Source organism: Cotesia typhae, unplaced genomic scaffold (assembly GCF_013202065.1).
Source record: "Cotesia typhae breed Kobodo isofemale line unplaced genomic scaffold, CoteBio_Ctyphae scaffold_152, whole genome shotgun sequence".
NCBI classification, from domain to species: domain Eukaryota; kingdom Metazoa; phylum Arthropoda; class Insecta; order Hymenoptera; family Braconidae; genus Cotesia; species Cotesia typhae.
In genome coordinates this window covers 7,901,739-7,922,017 of record NW_027423776.1, presented here as the reverse complement: position 1 = coordinate 7,922,017, position 20,279 = coordinate 7,901,739, and the positions used below count along the sequence as shown (strand labels likewise).

The 20,279-nt window shown below is 25.5% G+C and overlaps 4 protein-coding genes across 5 annotated transcripts; all 4 read right to left on the bottom strand.

Moving 5' to 3' along the window:
- Nucleotides 1-172: 172 nt before the first annotated feature.
- On the bottom strand, nucleotides 173-4,206 carry LOC141536373 (dynein axonemal intermediate chain 2). The gene is made up of 8 exons (XM_074256850.1): nucleotides 4,012-4,206; nucleotides 3,758-3,919; nucleotides 3,406-3,664; nucleotides 2,043-2,649; nucleotides 1,454-1,589; nucleotides 878-1,024; nucleotides 571-765; nucleotides 173-320 (listed from the first exon to the last, which is right to left on the bottom strand). The coding sequence occupies exons 1-8, from the start codon at nucleotides 4,204-4,206 to the stop codon at nucleotides 252-254; spliced, it is 1,770 nt and encodes a 589-aa protein (XP_074112951.1). The 3' UTR covers nucleotides 173-251.
- A 704-nt stretch (nucleotides 4,207-4,910) lies between these two features.
- Nucleotides 4,911-8,402, bottom strand: Ugt50b3 (UDP-glycosyltransferase family 50 member B3). Of its 2 annotated transcripts, none has more exons than XM_074256113.1 (7): nucleotides 8,023-8,402; nucleotides 7,654-7,929; nucleotides 7,355-7,553; nucleotides 6,746-6,922; nucleotides 6,113-6,430; nucleotides 5,471-5,699; nucleotides 4,911-5,221 (listed from the first exon to the last, which is right to left on the bottom strand). In XM_074256113.1, the coding sequence occupies exons 1-7, from the start codon at nucleotides 8,254-8,256 to the stop codon at nucleotides 5,077-5,079; spliced, it is 1,578 nt and encodes a 525-aa protein (XP_074112214.1). In that variant the 5' UTR covers nucleotides 8,257-8,402; the 3' UTR covers nucleotides 4,911-5,076. The 2 variants fall into 2 exon arrangements, with proteins under 2 accessions (XP_074112214.1, XP_074112215.1); XM_074256114.1 differs by having other exon boundaries at nucleotides 7,654-7,907; nucleotides 8,023-8,131.
- Nucleotides 8,403-10,715: 2,313 nt separating this feature from the next.
- On the bottom strand, nucleotides 10,716-18,353 carry LOC141535940 (blue-sensitive opsin). Its single transcript, XM_074256116.1, has 6 exons — nucleotides 16,956-18,353; nucleotides 16,770-16,864; nucleotides 12,249-12,359; nucleotides 11,902-12,161; nucleotides 11,506-11,624; nucleotides 10,716-10,959 (listed from the first exon to the last, which is right to left on the bottom strand). The coding sequence occupies exons 1-6, from the start codon at nucleotides 17,130-17,132 to the stop codon at nucleotides 10,756-10,758; spliced, it is 966 nt and encodes a 321-aa protein (XP_074112217.1). The 5' UTR covers nucleotides 17,133-18,353; the 3' UTR covers nucleotides 10,716-10,755.
- Nucleotides 18,354-18,494: 141 nt separating this feature from the next.
- On the bottom strand, nucleotides 18,495-20,236 carry Prosalpha7 (proteasome alpha7 subunit). Its single transcript, XM_074256117.1, has 4 exons — nucleotides 20,079-20,236; nucleotides 19,895-19,977; nucleotides 18,962-19,353; nucleotides 18,495-18,869 (listed from the first exon to the last, which is right to left on the bottom strand). Exons 1-4 carry the CDS (start codon nucleotides 20,097-20,099, stop codon nucleotides 18,601-18,603), a joined length of 765 nt encoding a protein of 254 aa, XP_074112218.1. The 5' UTR covers nucleotides 20,100-20,236; the 3' UTR covers nucleotides 18,495-18,600.
- Nucleotides 20,237-20,279: the final 43 nt, after the last annotated feature.

Genomic DNA, 20,279 nt, shown 5'->3' with positions numbered 1-20,279 from the left:
ACATACAAATAAAACACACATGAGTATTTCGTATAATTTCGTCAAATTAATCATAATTTTAATTGTTTTTATTTATTAAAAAAACACTTTTTTTCTATTTTTGACGGTATCGATTTTTTTAGAATATTTTGATGAAGGTGATCAATTTTTTTTAAACTAATTCAATAAAAAATCGATTTATAGATTTTTATTCATCTTAATTTGTAATTACAAAATTTTCTGTTATTTACATATAAAATAAAAAATAAAATTCAGGCAGTCGCTCCATTAGCGAAATTATTATTGTCATTATCATCCATCATTGCGAATCGCGCTGACTCCTGAAATTAATATATGAAATTAATAGAGTACTATTAATTAAATACAAAAATAAATGACACAAATTTTCCAATAGTTGACAAATTCAATTAATTATTTTTTTTTTTTTTTTTTTTTATTGAAAAAATTTTAATAATTATTAATTTGCCCTGTGTGAAATAAATTAATGAATAATTTTATTATTTCACTAAATTAAAGAATCGAATTATTCAACTACTAATATTTGATATATAAGAGTAAGTTTTTTCGTACAGCTTCAATTGCTGATTCGTATTCCTGTTCACATTGAATAATAGCAGGATTATTAGCATCTGCAGTTTTAGAATTTTTTCTAGATCCTCTTGTCCCATCTGCATCAACATCAACGCGATTTGATTTCATTTTTAAGCGAATTTCACGATTTTTTGCTTCAATAACTTTTTCTCGCCTGGTCTCTCGGTCAATGAGCTTGGAAGTATATTAAAATACATAAATACAAGCATTACATAAATCACCGGTAACTAAGATTAATTACGTAATTTTAGTGTTCTAAATATTAAAAAAAAAGTGGTATAATTACGGCTGTGAATAAAAGTTTATCGTTTTTCTGATTGACAGTAAGTGTTTCTGAAAATTCCAATAAATAAGTTGTTCCATTTTTACCAGCCACTGCTGCTAATTGGCCTTGCTCATGTGGATTTACGCACGTCAAACTATCGTCACAAACCTGAAATAGATTTTTCTAAATTAATTATAATTTATTATTTTGTACTTACATTAATTATTAATATAACATATTTATTATTAATAGTATCGCTATAAACGAAGCATGTTTTGTTTAAATCAGTCATACATTCATATTTCAACTATATACATGTTTTATATTGATTAAATAATCCTTCAATATTTCAGTGGAAATTGAATTAGAGGGCTAATAAAATTGTTTACTTTACTAAATATAGAAAAAAACGTTATTACTAATCAACAGTAATTGATTGATTTAGGTGCTAATTAATTTTCATAAAGTCGAAATAATAATTGTAGGTATTATTTGACGTTATTATGTATAATTAAATCTCTTCAATTGAGTATCTATGTATATTATAATAAAGCAATTGATTTCTACTATTAATAATAATAATAATAATAATAATACCTTCACACTGAGAACAGGGGAATCTTGCTGTACTAATAAATCCCACACATCTAATGTACCGTCTGCTTTTGTTAAAAAAAATACAGAAAAACGTGTTGTACTCCATGCACCGCTAGTAAGAAGTTCCCGATGCCCGCTTAAAAAAATTTCTATAAATTAATATTAATGCACTGAAAAAAAAATTAATTTGAATCAAGAGAAAAATTTTTGAATCAAGTAGAATTGACAAACTAAGAAAAAATTTTGGTAATTATTTGGTAAATGGAGTCAAACGTATTTTTGGCCATATCTAGGTGAAAAATTAACATTTTTTTTATTCTGCTTTTTTCCAACTCAAAAGTTGGAAAAAATTTTGGCTCTCATATTTTTGGATAAAATTTCTTTTTTATATTTTTTTGATGTTTTTGACATATTTTTTTTTTTTTTTGAAAAGTACATAAAAAAACAAAAAATTAAAAAAAAAAAGATTGAATATCACAATTTGTTAAAAGTTCTTCAAAATTATTTACTTGATTCAAAAAATTTTTTATTCTATGTCTAAAATTTAATAATTTTTAAAAATCAGAATCAATTAAGTGCATAAACTCACGGAGTCCATGTGATACAAGATTCCCGACAATCTTCAGACCAAATTCTAGCAGCCCAATCCCCAACAGTTAAAAAATTTTTAACAAACGTTGGATTTCTCAATACAGAAATAACAGGCCCGTATTGAGCACGAAAGCGCGTTGCTATTTTTTCACTTGGTGTTTTGCCTTTTCGATTGCCTGATATGACGGTACCATTTTCAAGGCCACACATAAACCGTGTACCCAGTGAAGATTCAAATTGCAATGTTGTTACTCCAGTGGCACGCTCGATATCCTGCTCTTCTGGTTTAACTAGATCAATAATCAATGTATCTGTGGGTGCTTGAAGTTTTCTTGTGTCCCACCATTTTATTTGACCGTCTCTGGATGAACTGAAGAACTCGGTTCCAGTTTTGGAATTTATCCACAGAACTTTATTACAGGCGTCACGGTGACTATTCTCGACCAAGCTTACATCAACAGGTTCATAGCCACGCCGCAGGTCCCAGCTCGCTACTTGACCTGATATTAATCCACTTATCAGCGTATTACTGTCTTTAGGGTTGTACTCTATTGCGACTATTTGACACGATGGTTTCAGGGTCATTAATGGGTTATTCGGATTCTCTGAAATAAATCATTGTACCTTTTGTACATTAACAAATTAAACAAAATTAATTAACATTAAAAAATCATTTTACCGTAATTAATTTTCGTAAAACAAAATATTTAAAAAAAAACTCGTTCATTATTATCTCTTGAATAATTAAGTAAAAAATGAAACCGATTCGTTCATTAATTTGAGAAAGCATCGGTTACTAATTTTATTTTTTCCAATAATATCAAATATCTATAAACTTTTTACGTAAATAAATAAAAATGTTGCATAGTCTATTTCTTACTGTTCAAGTTTTTATTATAATAAATTTATAACTATTTTATAAAAATAAATTTCTTGGAAGATTATCAAAATACTTTAGTTAACAAAAATGAAGCTGAAGTTAGCAGACACTTGACAATTTTTTGATTTTTTTCAAAAATAAACTAGGAAGAGAAAATTATTTATAAAGATGTCATTTATAATTTTTCAGAGCTTCTAAAGATGAAATTTTTAAATAAAATTTTCTTGCTATGCAATTTCGAAAATTAATTACTTAAAATCGGTGCGGTGAATTGATCTGAAATTTTTATGGTGAATTATTAATATATTTATCTTTCGATAAAAAAAATTTCATAATTTTTCATAAAAAATTTTTTAATAAATTGTAATATTTTTATTTTAATAAAAGCATTAAAATTTTCAGAAAAAACAAACATGTTTAACAATTCAGGTCAAATTCAAAGAAAAAACTATGAATTTGAACTCTTAAGAAGACGATTTACCAATATCCCAAACGTAAGAAAAGTTGCTGTGAATAGTAGATTTTTTGAAGTCTCTATTACAATAACTGACAACCATTCGTGTGCCTTGATCCGGTGACCACGAAAGATGAGTAATTGGACGTTTTATCGGTATTACATCTCGGTAAACATTAACAGTACGCGAAAATATTCTTTGGATTAATGGTACTGCCTCTGTGTCGTTGAAATATTGCTCATAAATATTACAAGCATTATTCTGAAGAATACAGTGTTCCATTGCCTAAAATATGTATTTTTAATTTTTTTAATTAAATATATGACTATAATAATTACTTGAGCTTGGCTAAAATAATTAAAAAGACAGTATTATTACGGGTAATAATTGTAGCATCGTATGAATATAAAGTTCGTCTTTTTCAACTTTACGTCTATAGCGAACAGTTTGTTCTATATCATACATATTAATATCTTTAGGCCATCCACCTTCAACATGATGTAGCCCGGCTTCTTTAAAAGTCACAGTCGTTGTATTTACCTTTTAAATTATTATGATTTTTATTTAATTTTACAGTGGATTTTTTTTTTTTTTTAAGTAACTTAAATAAATGAAAATTGAATATAAAGTACCTCATGTGCGCTAAAATTTTTACTGCATTGTGTTGTACGAGTTACTGGATCTACTCGTATGTAATCACGCATTAATGACTTGTCAGATTTAATATCTACTTCTAATTTATTGTGTTCAGAAAAATTGTACCACTTTCCGAATTGTGAACGTGTCTTCAAATAAGCGTACTGAGTATTTTCTAATTTCAAATCCATTTTTTATTTTTAAAATATATTTTTCACTTGAGATTAATTTTACCGTATTTGATTCTTGCAAACTTATATTAAATCAATAAGTCTAATATCCATGGAAACTTACTTACGATATTTACTTTCAATTTGAATAACAATTGCTAAGTTAATAATGGTTATTATTTAAAATAAATATTGTAAGAAAGAAAAATTTTAAAGTAAAAGTAAATTCAGTATTGAAATAAAAGTTTTTTTTTTGTTTTTTTCAATGGAATTTTTATGTTTATTAAAACTCTTTATTTGATTTTAGTTTTAAGTATAGTGAAAGTAATTTTTTTTTTTTTTTCATTTCTATATACTGCCATAAACTAACAGAACATAATAAAATATTTAATTTCATTCTCCAATGACTTTCATAATTATTTTTTATTTGCTCAACGGTATATAAGCATTCATAAATACATGTAAATGTATATATAACTTTATTTATATTCATACAAATATCTATGTATGTATGTCAAGTTTATAAACTAATTTGTGGACGAGTTTTATACTTGCAATTTTATTTATTGCTACACACTTTTTATATAAAATAATTATATGCTATAATTATAAGTTGGTGTGAGATAATAACTTGATTATATTACAAAATACTGTTAACTCTCGCGAAATAAATAATATAAGGTTTTATAAATTTCATATAATTTAGGATTGCATAAAATAAAAAATTTTTTTGTTTTATCTTTGCGATATTTATTTTTAAACTATTACTTCATTTAACAATAAAAGTACATTCTTCATAAAATATGATTAATAAATAAAAAATTTATAATTATAAAAAATATATAATAATAATAATAATTTGTACAGAAAATATGTACATAAATGACTAAATCAATCAATTTTTCCCTTTATGATTAACGAATGCTTTATAAAACTTCTCCGCAGTAATTTGTGAAATACTTGAATCATAATAAATATGACAGCTGCATAAAAAGCCAGTACATCCACTGAATAATATCGGAAAACACCCATAAACCTGTAAATAAAAAAATATGAGAATGTAGATTAAATTTTTAGTTAAAGATTTAATTCATATGTATATAAATAAATTTGTTTGCCTCGATGAATTATTTTTTTGTAATCCTGTGACATTTTAATAAAGTATTTAATTTATTTAAACATTGTCATTTATTACAGTATGACATTTTGAGAATAATTTATCGAGGATAAACGTGTATCAAGAATAAAAAAAAAATAATAATAATAAATTAATATAAATCCAAACCTGGTAGGGCTTTTTAGGTGATCAGCTCCTCGGTGTTTAGCAACGTGTTCAACCCACCAAGTCGCTACTTCATTAGATCCCAAAGGCTGATCCTTTAATAATATACTCCTACGTCTCGCGGCTTCTTTGTAAGGATTATTACGTTTAGCAGCTACTTTAAGTATCGCTTCATGTAATTCATTAATAGAGAGACTTGCGAGGTTCATTACAAGAGCGTATCCCAATTTTTCTAATAACAAAATTAAAAATAACAATATCATAGTAATAATTAAGAAATTACATTATATCTTGAGAACTATTGACATTTTTAAAGATATAAGCTCATCCCGATGTTACACTCATCAAGACCTTTCATTTGAGTACCCACATCAATTTTTCATATATTTATATATATTATATATATGTATATATGAAAAATATATCAAAAATGCATGTGGGTACTCAAATGAAAGCTCTTGATGAGTGTAACACCGGGATGAGCTTATATCTTTAAAAATGTCAATAGTTAAAAAAGTACAGTGCAATTTAACAAAAGTAATTATTTAATAAAGCAAAAATTTATTTATTTATAATTCACAAGTCACGGCTGTCACATAGTGACTGCAAGATTGCTAGTATTATATTAAATAATTGTATTTTTACCGGCTTGAGCAGCATTTCCATCGTGATCGCAAAAAACCGGAAGCACAAGAGTCGGTGCTGCATGATATGCAGCCTCATGGAGTGATAATAATCCACCGTGTGACACAAAAGCACGTAATTGTGGATGTCCAAGTAATTCTTGTTGCGGCCACCAAGCACCAGTTCTGATATTACTAGGCAAATTATTTATTTTACTGCCTTCCCACTTCCAAATAACATTAAATGGCAATGTTGAAAATGCAGCTATAAAAATTTCACGCAGTGTATCTGGCATACCAGCAGCACGTACTGATGAACCCATTGAAACGAAGATGAATCCTTAAGATCATAAATTTAAATGATTATTTTTATTATTATTAAATTTTAAATTACCATTACAAATTATTACTATTTAAATAAAAATACAAGTATATCTACATTATAAATAGTTTTGTTATAGCCTTTTTGTCTTAATGGATTATTATTTAAATGTTAAACAGCATAACTAAATCTTAAGCGCTAATTGAAAAACTGTATTGAAATAAAAAATTAAACAAGTTTTAAAAACAAGTTATGTTTTCTCAGTAAAATTACGTTGTTAATAATGTTACATATTTAAATATCAAATGTATAATTCAAAAGATATCTATATACCTTTGCGAAGAAATGATTCTAAGTCGGGACTTAATTCCATTGCTGGGCGACAGTGAAGACAAGCAACGTTCACTACATTTGGTAAATAAGGTATTGATTCGGCTACTGAATAATGACTATTTTGAAAAGTCAAAGACACTTCAGATATCAATTCTCTTACATCCGGTACTTGGTCGCCTGTAATAAAAAAAATGGATATTAATTTATGAATGAGTTTTAAAGAAAATTATATATTCATTAATCCTAAAATAACGGTTTTAAAAGCTCTTACACTCGTAGTAAGTAGTATTTCATTATATGTTTAGATTTCATCACTATAAACAGAATGAAATTGTTTGAAACAAAACATTCCGAGCATAGTTGTGAATTATACAATTATTATATATTGCTGACACTGACCTTGCATTTGAGTATTATGACTAAGTAAAGTAATAGTTATTATATAATGATTAGGTGTCAAAATCAAAAAAAAAAAAAAAATTATGAATAAAGATGATAATAATATTTTACAGTTTATTAACTTTTTACTGTCATTAAATAGCCGTTTATTTAAATAATGATTCATCAAATTTGTTAATTATTTATGATTTATGAAAGAAAAATTTTTACCTAAATACTTTCTCAACGTAGGCTGAAGAAATCCCGTAGTCATAATCCAATGCATTACTTCTAAGGTAGCTAAACATCCAACATTAATAATTCGTTGAAAAAAATTCATTTCTTGAGTGTATCCTTTACCAAAGTATGATGTTAATGACCAGAGTGTTGGATTTCCTTGGCGAGATATTGATCCACCGTAAAGCGCAACCTTTTTAATTATTAATTTATTTTAAATTATAAATGAACATTAAAAATTAAAACTAAAAAAAATAATTAAACGGAAGTGAGTTTTAGAAACGGAAACAAACTGTATTAAGCATAATAGTTGGAATATTTTCTCCATGAAGAATCCCCAAAAGACATTCTGGAAAGGCACCATCAAGAATAGCAACATCCCAAGTGTTTGACTCATAATTATCGTTACTTTCAGGATGTCTCAGTGCAGCGACAGAACTTTCGTCACGTAGTAAAGCTTCGCATGATTCCCAGCCATATCTCATGGCATCCCATGGCGAAAGTGGTAACTCGTTACGAAATCTCGAGCCGACAAGATCCCATTCAGCTGTATAATTACCCACATATGCCTTTAACCGTCAATTTATAATATTTATTGTATAATTTAAAGCAATTATTATGTTATATATTATATATTATGTGCATATATATATTTTAATTACCTCAAATATCGATGGTATTAATTCACGTAATCCGTTGTTGGCTGCTGGTCCAGGAAATGCACTGACTAATGTTACATTGTGACCTCTAATTCTTAAGGCCGTTCCCAAAGCTACAAAAGGCACTGTGTGGGATTTAGTACCACCCATTGTTGCTAATAAAACATTGTAAGCTCTACAATAATTAAAACTAAAATTAATAATCAATATAAATGCCAAAAATTTATTCCCCGTCATTTTTTTTTTTTTTTTTTTTTTTTTTTATTAAACTAAATTTCTTCTTTTATTATTTCTTCTTTTGGCGCTTTAGTTTCTCTGAGACTTATCCCAGCAATGGCAATATCCCGACTAGTCTTAAACTTAAAGGTATTTCCGATTTCAAAATATTTCCTCCTCCTTGTTTAAAAAAAAATTTATATCTTCTTTTTTTTTTTCTTTGTCGGTGTATTTTTATTCAAAACAATCTTCGTTATTATGTTAAATAATAACTGGACATTTTTAATAAACATAAAAGGTATTTTTTATTTGTGATTACTCTTTAACATACCATTATTAAAAATAATTTATATACATTGTCACAATTATGTTAAACATCATACCATTGCCACTGGATGGCTAACATTGTTTATTAATTATTCACTTTATACAATATCCGCAAGAATGAAGACATTTTTTTATTTTTTACAATAATAATAAGTGAAGAAAACTGTGTCATAAGTATATTTTAATTATTAATATAATTTAATAAATAAATTTTTTTTTTTAAACCGTTCAAGTTTTTTTTTTTTTCTTAATTTTATTATTTACTCTATTTTTAATAATTAAATAACACTAATATTTTTTTATAATAATACAATGATTATTTTTTATTAATATAAATTTAAACTATTTTAATTATTTAACAATTATTATATATTTAATAACAATTGAAATTAATTTATTCACAAACTATTTACACAATTATTATTTAATTTTTTTTTTGTTTTTATTATTACTATTGATACAACAGAGTAACGAGAAAACGACTCGGTAATATTCACACTGAGTGTGAAAGTTTGACTGACCAGGTATACCGCCAAGTTAAAATCATTGATGGATACTTTTAAGAGAGTTAGAAAGAGAAAGAACAAGAATTTTAGCGTCTCCCACTTACTGACTTATATTTTTAAAAAAATTTTTAAGTCACTTAAAAATATGCTACCGTTTTATTATTACGCTAAGTCAATTAAAGTGTACCGCATATTTTTACTGAAGATATTTAGTTAAATAAAAACTAAAGCGTATTACAAAGAAAAAGCATGTTAAAAAAATTATTAATATAAAAATAAAACAAACAGGTGAAAGAGTAAAAGTAAATATAAAAAATATATAAAAAAAAAAAAAAAAGAGAGGTACATCAAAGTACAGAACAGTGAAATGAGGTGGGGATCAAAGTGAAAGAAGAAATTATGAGAGAAAGGGATATTGATATACAAAGTAAATATGAGAGAGTTATTATAAATTCTGATTCTGATAATGATAATTATCGCATCTATATATCACGAAAATTTGTTATTTTATTTTGTTATAGAGAACTATAAGTTATTATATGCTAATCATGTAAGCTGATCACGAATTGAGTTTACTTAATTACTTAGATTGCGTACAAACAAGTGGACCTATTACTTAGCACTGTTATGTGTATGCAATAGTTTCTTTTATATAGATATATATCTACATTAAGATGTTTAGATGTGAGAATTATTTTAAAGCATTGCCGTTTACGTGTTTACACGCAATAAATAATTTATTTGCAGGACCTAACGATAGGATATGTTATGTACACAAATATACAAGTTGTATCAGTTAATTTATATATAGATATATTTATTTATATTTATTAAGAATCAAGTCTTGAGTGAAATTGCGGACAAGAGATGGAAACTAGGAATGTCGTGAAATAAAGGTCAACCACCTTTATACTTTGTTCCCATTTTAATTAGAAGTTATTGCGTAAAATGAAAACTAACAATAATGATAAAAAAGAATTTTAGAAAAAATAAACAATTATAAATAATAAGATAATTTAGGAGTTGAGTTTCAAAGGGGTATCTTTTCATTTTTTATTAATCCAGACAAAAAACTGGTTGTCTTCAATTATAAATATTTTTATTGAACTTTTTTTTATTTAGCTACCAAGTGCTGTCGTTTATGGAGCTACAATTCGATTTTTATTTCGAAATTTTTATAATTTTTGAAGTAATTAATATTAAAAAGTTTAAAAAACTGCTCTTTTAAAATATAAAGATACCTTTTTGAAAATCAGCTTCTCATCAATGATTTAGTTTATATGTTAAGAGTGTATAATTATTATTTAATCGTTTTTATTTAACTAATTGACTCACTCGTTTTGATATCACAAGACAATAATGTCAAATTATATTGTCAGTTAATAAGCTTTAGTAGTATGTTAATTTAATTGATGCAATTTTTTTTTTGTACTTTCCCTTTAGACAGGAGTGATGCAAGACACAAGATACTACATGATTTGAATAAAAATATCGTATCAATAATTTTAATCATTATAAATCGATGTATGTGTTATATGTTTTATGAATAAATGTATGACTTATAATATATGTATTTTTTTTTTAATTTTAAAACCGCATAGAAAAATATTGTGATTAACTTTTAAATATTAAATAATAACTAGCGAAGATGAACCAGTACATTATTTGTTTTTTTTTGTTTTTAAATTTAAACTTTGGTTGTTAAATTTATTTGAACAGTACTTGACTTTCCTCCTCTTCCTGTTTTTTGCTGAGAATCTTTACATCCGAACATTTTTTTCACCGACTTACGGAATTGCGGGTTTAAACCTGCGTATATGATCGGGTTATAACAAATTGATGATTTTGCCAGGACACTCGGCATTGCTGCGATTAAGCCCGTTAACTGATACTGGAATTTAGATTATTATTCATTTATTTTTTTTACCACCTTTAATTGTCAAGTGAAAAATATTTCAATAGAAAATAAAAATAAAGATTTAATATGAAAATATGATTCGCTCTGTGAAGAAATAAATAAATTTAAAACAATAATTAATTCTCAGAAATTATTTTTTCTGAAGTTTTAACCATGCTAATTTTTATTTAATGTCTTAAGTTCTTTGTATATTTTTTTGTAAACAATTAAATAATTGAAAAATTTTTTAAATTTAGCCCATGTAGCAAAACTAATTTTTTTAAACTTAAATTTATTATCATTATTTTTACATTTTTCATTAAAATTAAGATTAAATTTAGTTTCAATAAATTCAAGAAGAATTATTCTTCAATATGTAATTTAAATATTTTTATTTTTGCACTGACATTGAATGATGAAAAAAAATTTTTTAAAAACACGGAAAAAATGGAAATTAATTTTTTTCTGTGCAACAAATTACGATATTATCAACAGCCAATGGATTTAGAATAATTAATTAGTATAAATATTAATACTTACAGAAAAATATTGCGAAGCTAATGCAAACATTGCATATGGTGTCCAAGCAAATAAAAAAGCAATAATCATAAGTACAACCATTAATGTTACTTGTCTTTCCCGCTTTCCTGCTGCTCCAGCTTATTAGTTAATAATAATAAATTAAATATGTATAACATTTAACAACCGATTAAGAAATTTTTACAAGTAATTTACTTTCTTGCATAAATATTATTAGGATACTAAAAATATTCTTTTCAAAAAATAAATATTTATTGAATTGTGTTATTTTCTCAAGAATAATATATTTATAATTGTAAGTGTTAATTAAATATTTATCCCAATAACTGTGGCAAGAAAATAAACAGGAATTAATGAAAACTGCGTGTTGTGATAAAATTACATAAACGTACATACCAGTACGTTTTTTAACTTTTTTTAATGTTCTGACGATACCAGTATATGAAAAACAGATAAGACCAATTGGTGTAATGAAACCAAAGAAAAAAAGAAATGCAATATAAGTATCCGTATTCGTTGATGGATCATGAAGTTCCCATGAAACACTGCATGATATATTAGCTGCTTCAAAACCATATTTACCCCATCCTACAAGAGGTGGTAAACTTAAACTTATTCCGTAAATCCATACTCCTGCGGCTAGGAATAACGATGATCTAATTGGAGTGTTCAAATATAAAAAAAAAATTCGTAGAAAATCATATAAACTTATTATCAATTAAATTTTTAATTTTATCACTTACTTAATACTTAATGTTTGCCCCGGCTTAACAATCATGAACCATCTTTCAATTGCCAATACTGTCAAATGCCCAATACTAGATAGACCGAGGGTTGACATAAACCAAGCATACCTTTAGGAGGAAATAATATTCTAAAGTAATAATTATCAACCAATATCAATTAATTTTTAATTCAACAAATAGCAATTTTAAGAGACTTTGACAAATGATTGGTTTTCAGAGAACATTTTATTTTTTTAATTAGAATAAAATTGCAAGTGTCAAACAAATAGGCCAGTGTCAATAATTGGGTTTTTTACCTTGAAAAAATCAATTTTAAATCATTTTTTCAATTTGATATTCTAAGACCTGCGATACTTAGTTTTAAAATCTGAGGCTATTGTATGATAACGATTTTTTTTTTATTCAACATTGATTTTAAATGATAAAGCATGGAGATTGAAAATTTGTAGAAAAAAAAATTATTTTGCGTGTAATTTTAATTTTTAAATTTATAAAAATTATGAATTAATTTTTTTCCAATTATAAAAAAAAAATTTCAAAAATAGTTACATAAAATAATTGAAAAAGCGCAGGTTGAAGCGTTGCTTCAGTTTCTGACTTAATAAATGTAATCAAAATTTTATTTGTCTATTGTTAAACTCAAAATCACCCGCTAATTTGACACTTGAATCAGTATGTGCGTGAATGATCTTAAATTATCTCTCCTTGTAAGTAGTTACGATTAGTTCGCAGACATTGGAACTCAAACTTTGGATACAATACCGCGAATATGAAAAATACATGTAACTTAGAATATACACTACAAAGAAATGTCATTATTATTCAATCCGTCGTGTCGAATAAATTATTTAAAGCAAAAATCAATCTTCTAAAAGGGAGCTGTGCTTTTGTACATTATATTTTCACCAATATTTCAAAGCTGATTGTATCAAATTTGACGGGTATAATTGATGAACGCTTTATCGAGTACTTCAAAACATATAAAGGTTTTTCTTATACTTGTAAAATTATAAGACAGCGCTCGTTTTTTCTTAATCTGAAGGATTTAATTGATAAAAAAATTAATTAAAATTTTTCCACGGAATTCTTATAAAAACTTGTTAAATACATAAAAATTTTTCGTATTCAAATTCAAACAACGTAGAAGTTGTTTTTAATATAATTGATCCATGCATGGATTAATTATGTTAATGCAAGCCATCTACTACGCAAAATTTCAGTGCAATGCATTATAATCAAAATTTAAATTGTTAGATTTCAATTTTATTTAGTAATAATATTTAATTACCAAATATTTTAGCAATAATATTTAGTAAAAATAAAATATATCATAAAAAAAAAGAAACTTGTATAAAACTATCAAGTTATGCAAATAAAACACAATAATAATAATTTAGTAAAAATGAAGAGTAATAATATTATAAAAAATAAATAAATTAAAGTTATCTGATATTTCTTCAATTTAGCGTTAATATTTCAATTTTTAATTCAAATAGGATTTTTTTTTTATTGTAAAACGATAGTTTGCTATAAAAGACCATTACAAAAATAATTATTTACCAAAACTATTATTCTATTGAGTATAATATAATATCAGTGATCATATCGAATTTTCATTATTATTTATAATATTGAGAAAGAATATATAAGTATATCATGAATATAATAGTAGTTGTAGTGAACTGCAAAAAGTAATGATTTCAGTACATTATATATGTTATTTTAATGATATGATAGTCTCATATTTTCTCGAGGGAAATTACATCGTCTGTACGCTTGAATATCATATTTGATATATTTGAAACCACTTTGAATCTAAATCTATCTCTGTTAGTGTACTGTGTATTGTCTTCAATTAAATGAAAATCAAAATGTCAGAGATTTGCGCTTTAATGACAAACATCTTCTTATATATTTAATTTCGAACCGAAAAATTGTGTAATTTTCTATTCGAGATACTGCTGTATTTTTAATAACTTTCAAAAAAAATATTTGCGATTCTAATTCATTTTTATACTAATTTATTCCGTACGAAAAAACACCACTGAGAGTTGGGAAAGAGAAACGCTTGATTTTAGCAAACATATTAATATTTCACAGAAAGATATTATAATAATGTGTAAAAATTGACAGTTATTCATTAGAGATTTCAAAATACAAATTAATTTTTTTTAATCAAAATTTTAAATCGAGATACTTGTCGAAAGTAATGTTAGCAGGTTTTTATTAAAATCCATTAAGTAATCTAATGAAAAAGATATAAAAATTTTTTTTTTCGCAGAGTGCATAAAGATCGAGAAAAAATGAACTAAATCAATGAAAAATTAATTATATTGTTAAAAACCCATAACAAGTTTTATTTTCAGAATTTTATTTTTGTTTTTAATCAAAACTTTATGTAAAAACAAGTATATAATTAAGACTGAATTTTAAATCATTTGTAAGACTTTTTACCAAAAATTTGACCATAAATCATCTGTAAAATTTTTTCCCAAAAATTTGACCATCTTGACGGTAAATTAACTAAATAAATTATAATTAAAAATAACTGTTAAGTAAATTATTTACTATTATAAACAAATAAAAATCACCGACGGTTATCAGATTTTCATTGGCGATTCTTCTCTTCAGACGATTTGACTGATCGACCTCACGATACCGTAAATTTTAAGTCGGTTCGTTTATTCATGAGGAATACATTGTTGAAAATAAAATAAATCTGATCTGTAGTTAGATACTATCTTTTTCGAAGCAATAAATAGTTATCTGTAATAAATATCTAGGTTGTTAAAAATAACACTTGAAATTTCGCTCTCTTTGCATGCGGTCATGTGTTATGTTGTTTCGGGAATTTTTATATCAATTAACACCACACATGAGGTACTTCAGATAATAAATACTGAGAAGAAATCCATAATAAAACAAATTGGAACTAATTCGAACTAAATACACAATCAATTAAGAAATTAACTGTTAGGGGTCTATCGATTTAATACGTATGCTAGTTTCAAAATAGAGTAAGTAGGGATGTGTCACGAGGTAAAGCGATAAAAAATGTTCATTTCTCAGCTTGAAGGTAAAATTTTTTTATCAGACATTTTGAGCCGCTTACTGATTTTTTATTTTTTTATTTTTTTTGATTGATAATTTTTGTAAATATTTAAGAATTGAAAAATGTAATAGTTTTCAATTTTTACTTTGAAAAAAAGCATTTTTTTTTTATTTCTTTTAAAATTGCAATAATAGTTAGAAAAAATTTTTTTTGTTCATAAATTTTAATTGACTTCGAAAGAAACACTTTTAAATTTCTCGAACAATTTAAAGAATTTTTTTACGATCCCATGTTCTGAAGTTAAAATTAATAAAACGATTATTATTGACTAAAATTCGAGACTATTGAAAAGTTTATTGAAACTTATGATAAATTTATACGTTTTTTTATGTTTTTTTATTCATATATGATAATTCAGATTCAATTATTCTGAAAATTGTTAAATGTTATAAATTTCAATTGAATTTTCAGCAAGTGAGAGTTTAATTATTTTGAGAAGAAGAATATTAATATTGTAAGAAGAAAATTAATTCTGTGGTAATTAAGTTATTTGATTGGAGTAGTTTCTTCTCTAATTCGGATTTAATTAAAATATTAATATTTGAAAATTCTAGGATTAAGAATTATTGAATAGTTTTTTTATTGCTGATCAGTGAATTTTTTTAATGCTATCAATTTAAATATATGTTAAGTTACAATAACTAGTAAAATTTAATTTTTGTTTCGATTTGTCATTTTTGGAAGCATCTTTTATCATTTTACTGATAATATTTGATAAAAAATGAGCAAAAAAATATATTTATGAAATTAAAAGCTCTGTATATATTTTCTTATCGGAAAATTATTGAAACTGGCTTAAAATTTGATATTATAGAATATCTTTGTCAAAACTTTAGGCGTCTTTTTTTAAGTCAATTGAAAGTAATGTACAAAAAAATTTTTTTTTGCAATTTAAAAAAAAAGTTTTAGGCTTTTGTATAAATTTCATTTTTTTATAAGCTACAAATTCTACTTCTAAGCTAAGAAAAAAATATTTTTTCCTTTTGCTCCCCCGTAATGTGTCAATTAAATAAATAAATAAATTTAAATTATGATAGTAAATGATTTGACGATAATAATAAAATACAAGCTCACATGAGAAGCAATACTTTAATTATTGAAGCTAGCTGTCTAAAAAATTAAAAATATTTAAAAATAATGACAGAAAAAATTTATACTAAACATTATGCTTCAACGTTAAATAAAAAATTAATATTTTTTCGAAGTTTACTTCAAAACACCGGATTAAATTGCTTTGTATAAATTTTACTCCTGCCGAAAAAATTAATCAGCCTCAGATTTATTAAACACTTTTTCACCGATTAAAATTATTATGATACAAAGTTTGTAAGTTGTTTAAAAAATAAAATTATCAAGGTATAAAAATATTTTCAACTGAATATTTTAAGTGTAATATTTGTCATTACCATATACAAGTTGCATGACTCCAGTACCAACCACGGTTATAAGCCGATACAAGTGCAAAAGGATCTCCCAAAAGAGCGACTAAAAAGTCCCCGAACTTTATAAAATATATAACAAATAATTATTAATTAGTAAAAATTTACAAGTATACATTTTTTTTTTTTTTTCAATTAAGTTTCAAAACATACTGCAAGATTAATTAGTGTTATGTTTATGGGTGTCCAAATCGCTCTTGATTCTTTGATGATAACAACAATAACAAATAAATTTAATATTACTCCAAAAAAGCCAATAAATCCAAGTATCACTGCTATTATTCCATAAATTAAATGACTATTTCTACTGTCAAAAATATTATTACTCATTTTTTAAAAATTTATCCTTGCAATACGGTATTTCAAGCGCGTCATTTGAATAGAAACTGCCACGAATATTTAACATTTATATCTTAATAGATATATAATATACATGTGTATGATTATGGAGGGTGAGTATGGAGCTGCGCATTGGACCATCGTGTGACTGAAGAAAAATCAAATTTTAGAAAATTATATTTTTTCACATTTTAATTAAATATCATTAAATTCTACAGTATGTATAAATAGCAAATAATTAATCTTTAAAAAATGATTGATTTTAAAAATTTTTTAAAAATACTGTGATGACCAATTTTGCTTAATACCACTCGTCTAGTCCTTTGAACTTAAGAGTATGAAAATTAATAATAATTAAGAACTTAAAAATAAATATAAAAAAATTATAATTTTAATTATAAATAATTTTCAGTGGAAAATTTTACCGCTCAAAAATAAAACATGTTGTTGGTATTAAAAACAGAGATATTCCAAAAGGATTAAGATAATCTATCAAATATCTATAAGCTTGTTGAAAAATAATTATACTATGTCAAAATAATATTTAAAGCCATAATAAAAATTTTTTCTGCTTAATAAACAATTAATAATTAATTTGGTAAAATTAATATGATAATATGAGTATTTACTCGTTAAAAGAAAAATGTATATACAAATGATTTCATGTATATAATTTAAAATGACCTCTTTCGCTAAAAACAGCTGGTGCTACATATCTAGTTTTTTTATGGTTGATTGTCACACATCTGAAATAAATGATAACAAAGCAGTTGATACTGTAAACAGGTAGATTATTGTTAGTTAAATTTTTTTTAAATAATAAAAAGATTGTTTGTAAGAACAATTATTTTCTGAAAAGAGATTATGAAAAAAAAAAAAAAAAAAAAAAAAAAAAACTGGTATTAAATGTGTTAACGACAGTAGTCATACTCGTTATTTGTGGATTATTATAGTCAAAAAGTATAGAGAATCGTTTCAAGCTGAATTTAATTAATAATTTGCTTCAGATTGAAATAACCAATTTTGTACGTACTGTATTACGTCATTGCCAATAGTGATGATAAAAAAATTTTTCATGGTCTATTGCTTATTGAATTATTGATAATTTTAAATACTACAGATTTTTACTCTCATAGTATCGCGTTTTATTTCAATTTCTGTCGTATTTAAAAAATTAGAAAATTTAAAAATATGTATATATTTTAGCAACTGCTAGAATTTTATTTAGTCTACCATATCTGACTAGCAATCGAGTTCAAGCGACAAGCGCGTTAACAACCACTTGAGTACAAAAACCGGTTAGCAAAAAAAATTGAACTTCATTTGATGATTCAATTACACATAACAAAAGAATTAGTAGAGTAATCACTTTTATTATTGATTTAAAAATTAAATGAAGTATAATAAATGTAACGTATGTGAAAAACTTTGTTTTTTTTTTTGCTTAATATTATTACTTTCACATGTCTTCAGTGTCACTATCAGAATCCTCAGCCATAGCTTGACGGGCTTTAGCTTCAGCCTCGGCTTTTATTTCGTGTGGAATACGCTCATGTTTACCTTTCGTATGCGCGCCAACCCAGCTCATCTCCAGCTCGAACTGTTTGTCTTTCAACTCGTCATGAACTAGGTAAATAATTCGTGCAGCTTCTTTTACTAACTCTTTGCACGACATTTCAGCTAATTTCAATTTCTCAATTTCTGTCTTGGCTGATTGTTTAGCTTTGCCTGTAATTAAATATACCAATCTCAGTTTTAATAATTAAATTAATTTATTTAAGCTCATAATTAAAGTTATAGAAGATGAGTGTGTTATTTACCTACGGCACACCCGAAATATCCATAAGAAACTCCAGATGGATCGATCATGTACATTGCCGGTCCATCGGCTTCATGAGCGCTCAGAATTACTGAACAACCGTAGGGTCGTACAGCTGAATAGAGGGTGTATGCGTGCATATACATGGCAACACGTTCATTTAAATATTTAACCGGGATTCCAACTCCATACTGAGCGCGATAACTTGCTGCTTCTGAACGTGCTGTCTCGACAATTTGTCGGGCATCAGAAATTAAACCAGCTACGGCCATACCAATGTGCTCATCGATGTTGAATATCCTTTTATTTGCTCCGGCTTCATACAATTTTGATGTTACTAATTTTTCTACGGCAAATACGACTCCATCTTTTCCTCGAAGACTTATTACCGTTCTAAAAATTAAAAGGATAATTATAATTGTGAATTTTCATGATTCAAAGGATGTTTGAGGGTCTGTAGAAGACATGAAAATAAATTTCGCAGATAGTTAATAATTTTTTTTAACAAATAAATTATGGCAAAAAAAAGTTAGGAAAAAAATTGACATTTAGAAATTTAAAAAAATTTGAAATACAATTTTTTTTAAATAATTTTTTTGTTAAATAAAATTTAAAAATTCTCTAGTGACTGCTAGCTTTAATGACATTAAAGTTAGCTGTTATTTGACAATTTTTTTATTTTTTTTAACAAATAAATTTGCTCCAAAAAATTATTTTTTAAAAATTGCATTTGTAGTTTCTTCAAAATTTCTAAATGTCAATTTTTTCTTTTAATTTTTTTTTGCAATAATTTATTTGATAAAAAAAATTCTTAAAATTATTAAATGTCTCCTAAATTAATTTTCATCTAATTTTGATGTTGTGTAGAAGAGTCAAGTGTTCTAATATGGACATAGATACATAATAAAAAAAATTATTATCAATATTAACATACCCGCTATTTTCCACAGCTTTTTGAGCATATTCAACTTGAAAAACTCGACCGTCAGGTGAAAATTGCGAGGCCGATAAATCATACTAATCAAAAAAATAAATTTATAGGTTAGTTTAAAATGACTAAGTAATTTTTATAAGTTATATATGATATTATGTACATAATAATATAATAATCAACTTACTCCAGTTCCAATTGAACTCATTTTAATACTTTATTCAAAGCAAAATATTTTAATTGTTATTTGTATTAGTTAACTTGAAAAGTCACCTAAACAATATCGTGATTTAGCGAAAAATAACTCACTCAAGAGACTCTGTTGTCACTTTTCTCGGCTCGGTCTATGTTTCTACAGTATAAAACCACAAATTTGAAATTGGCATCA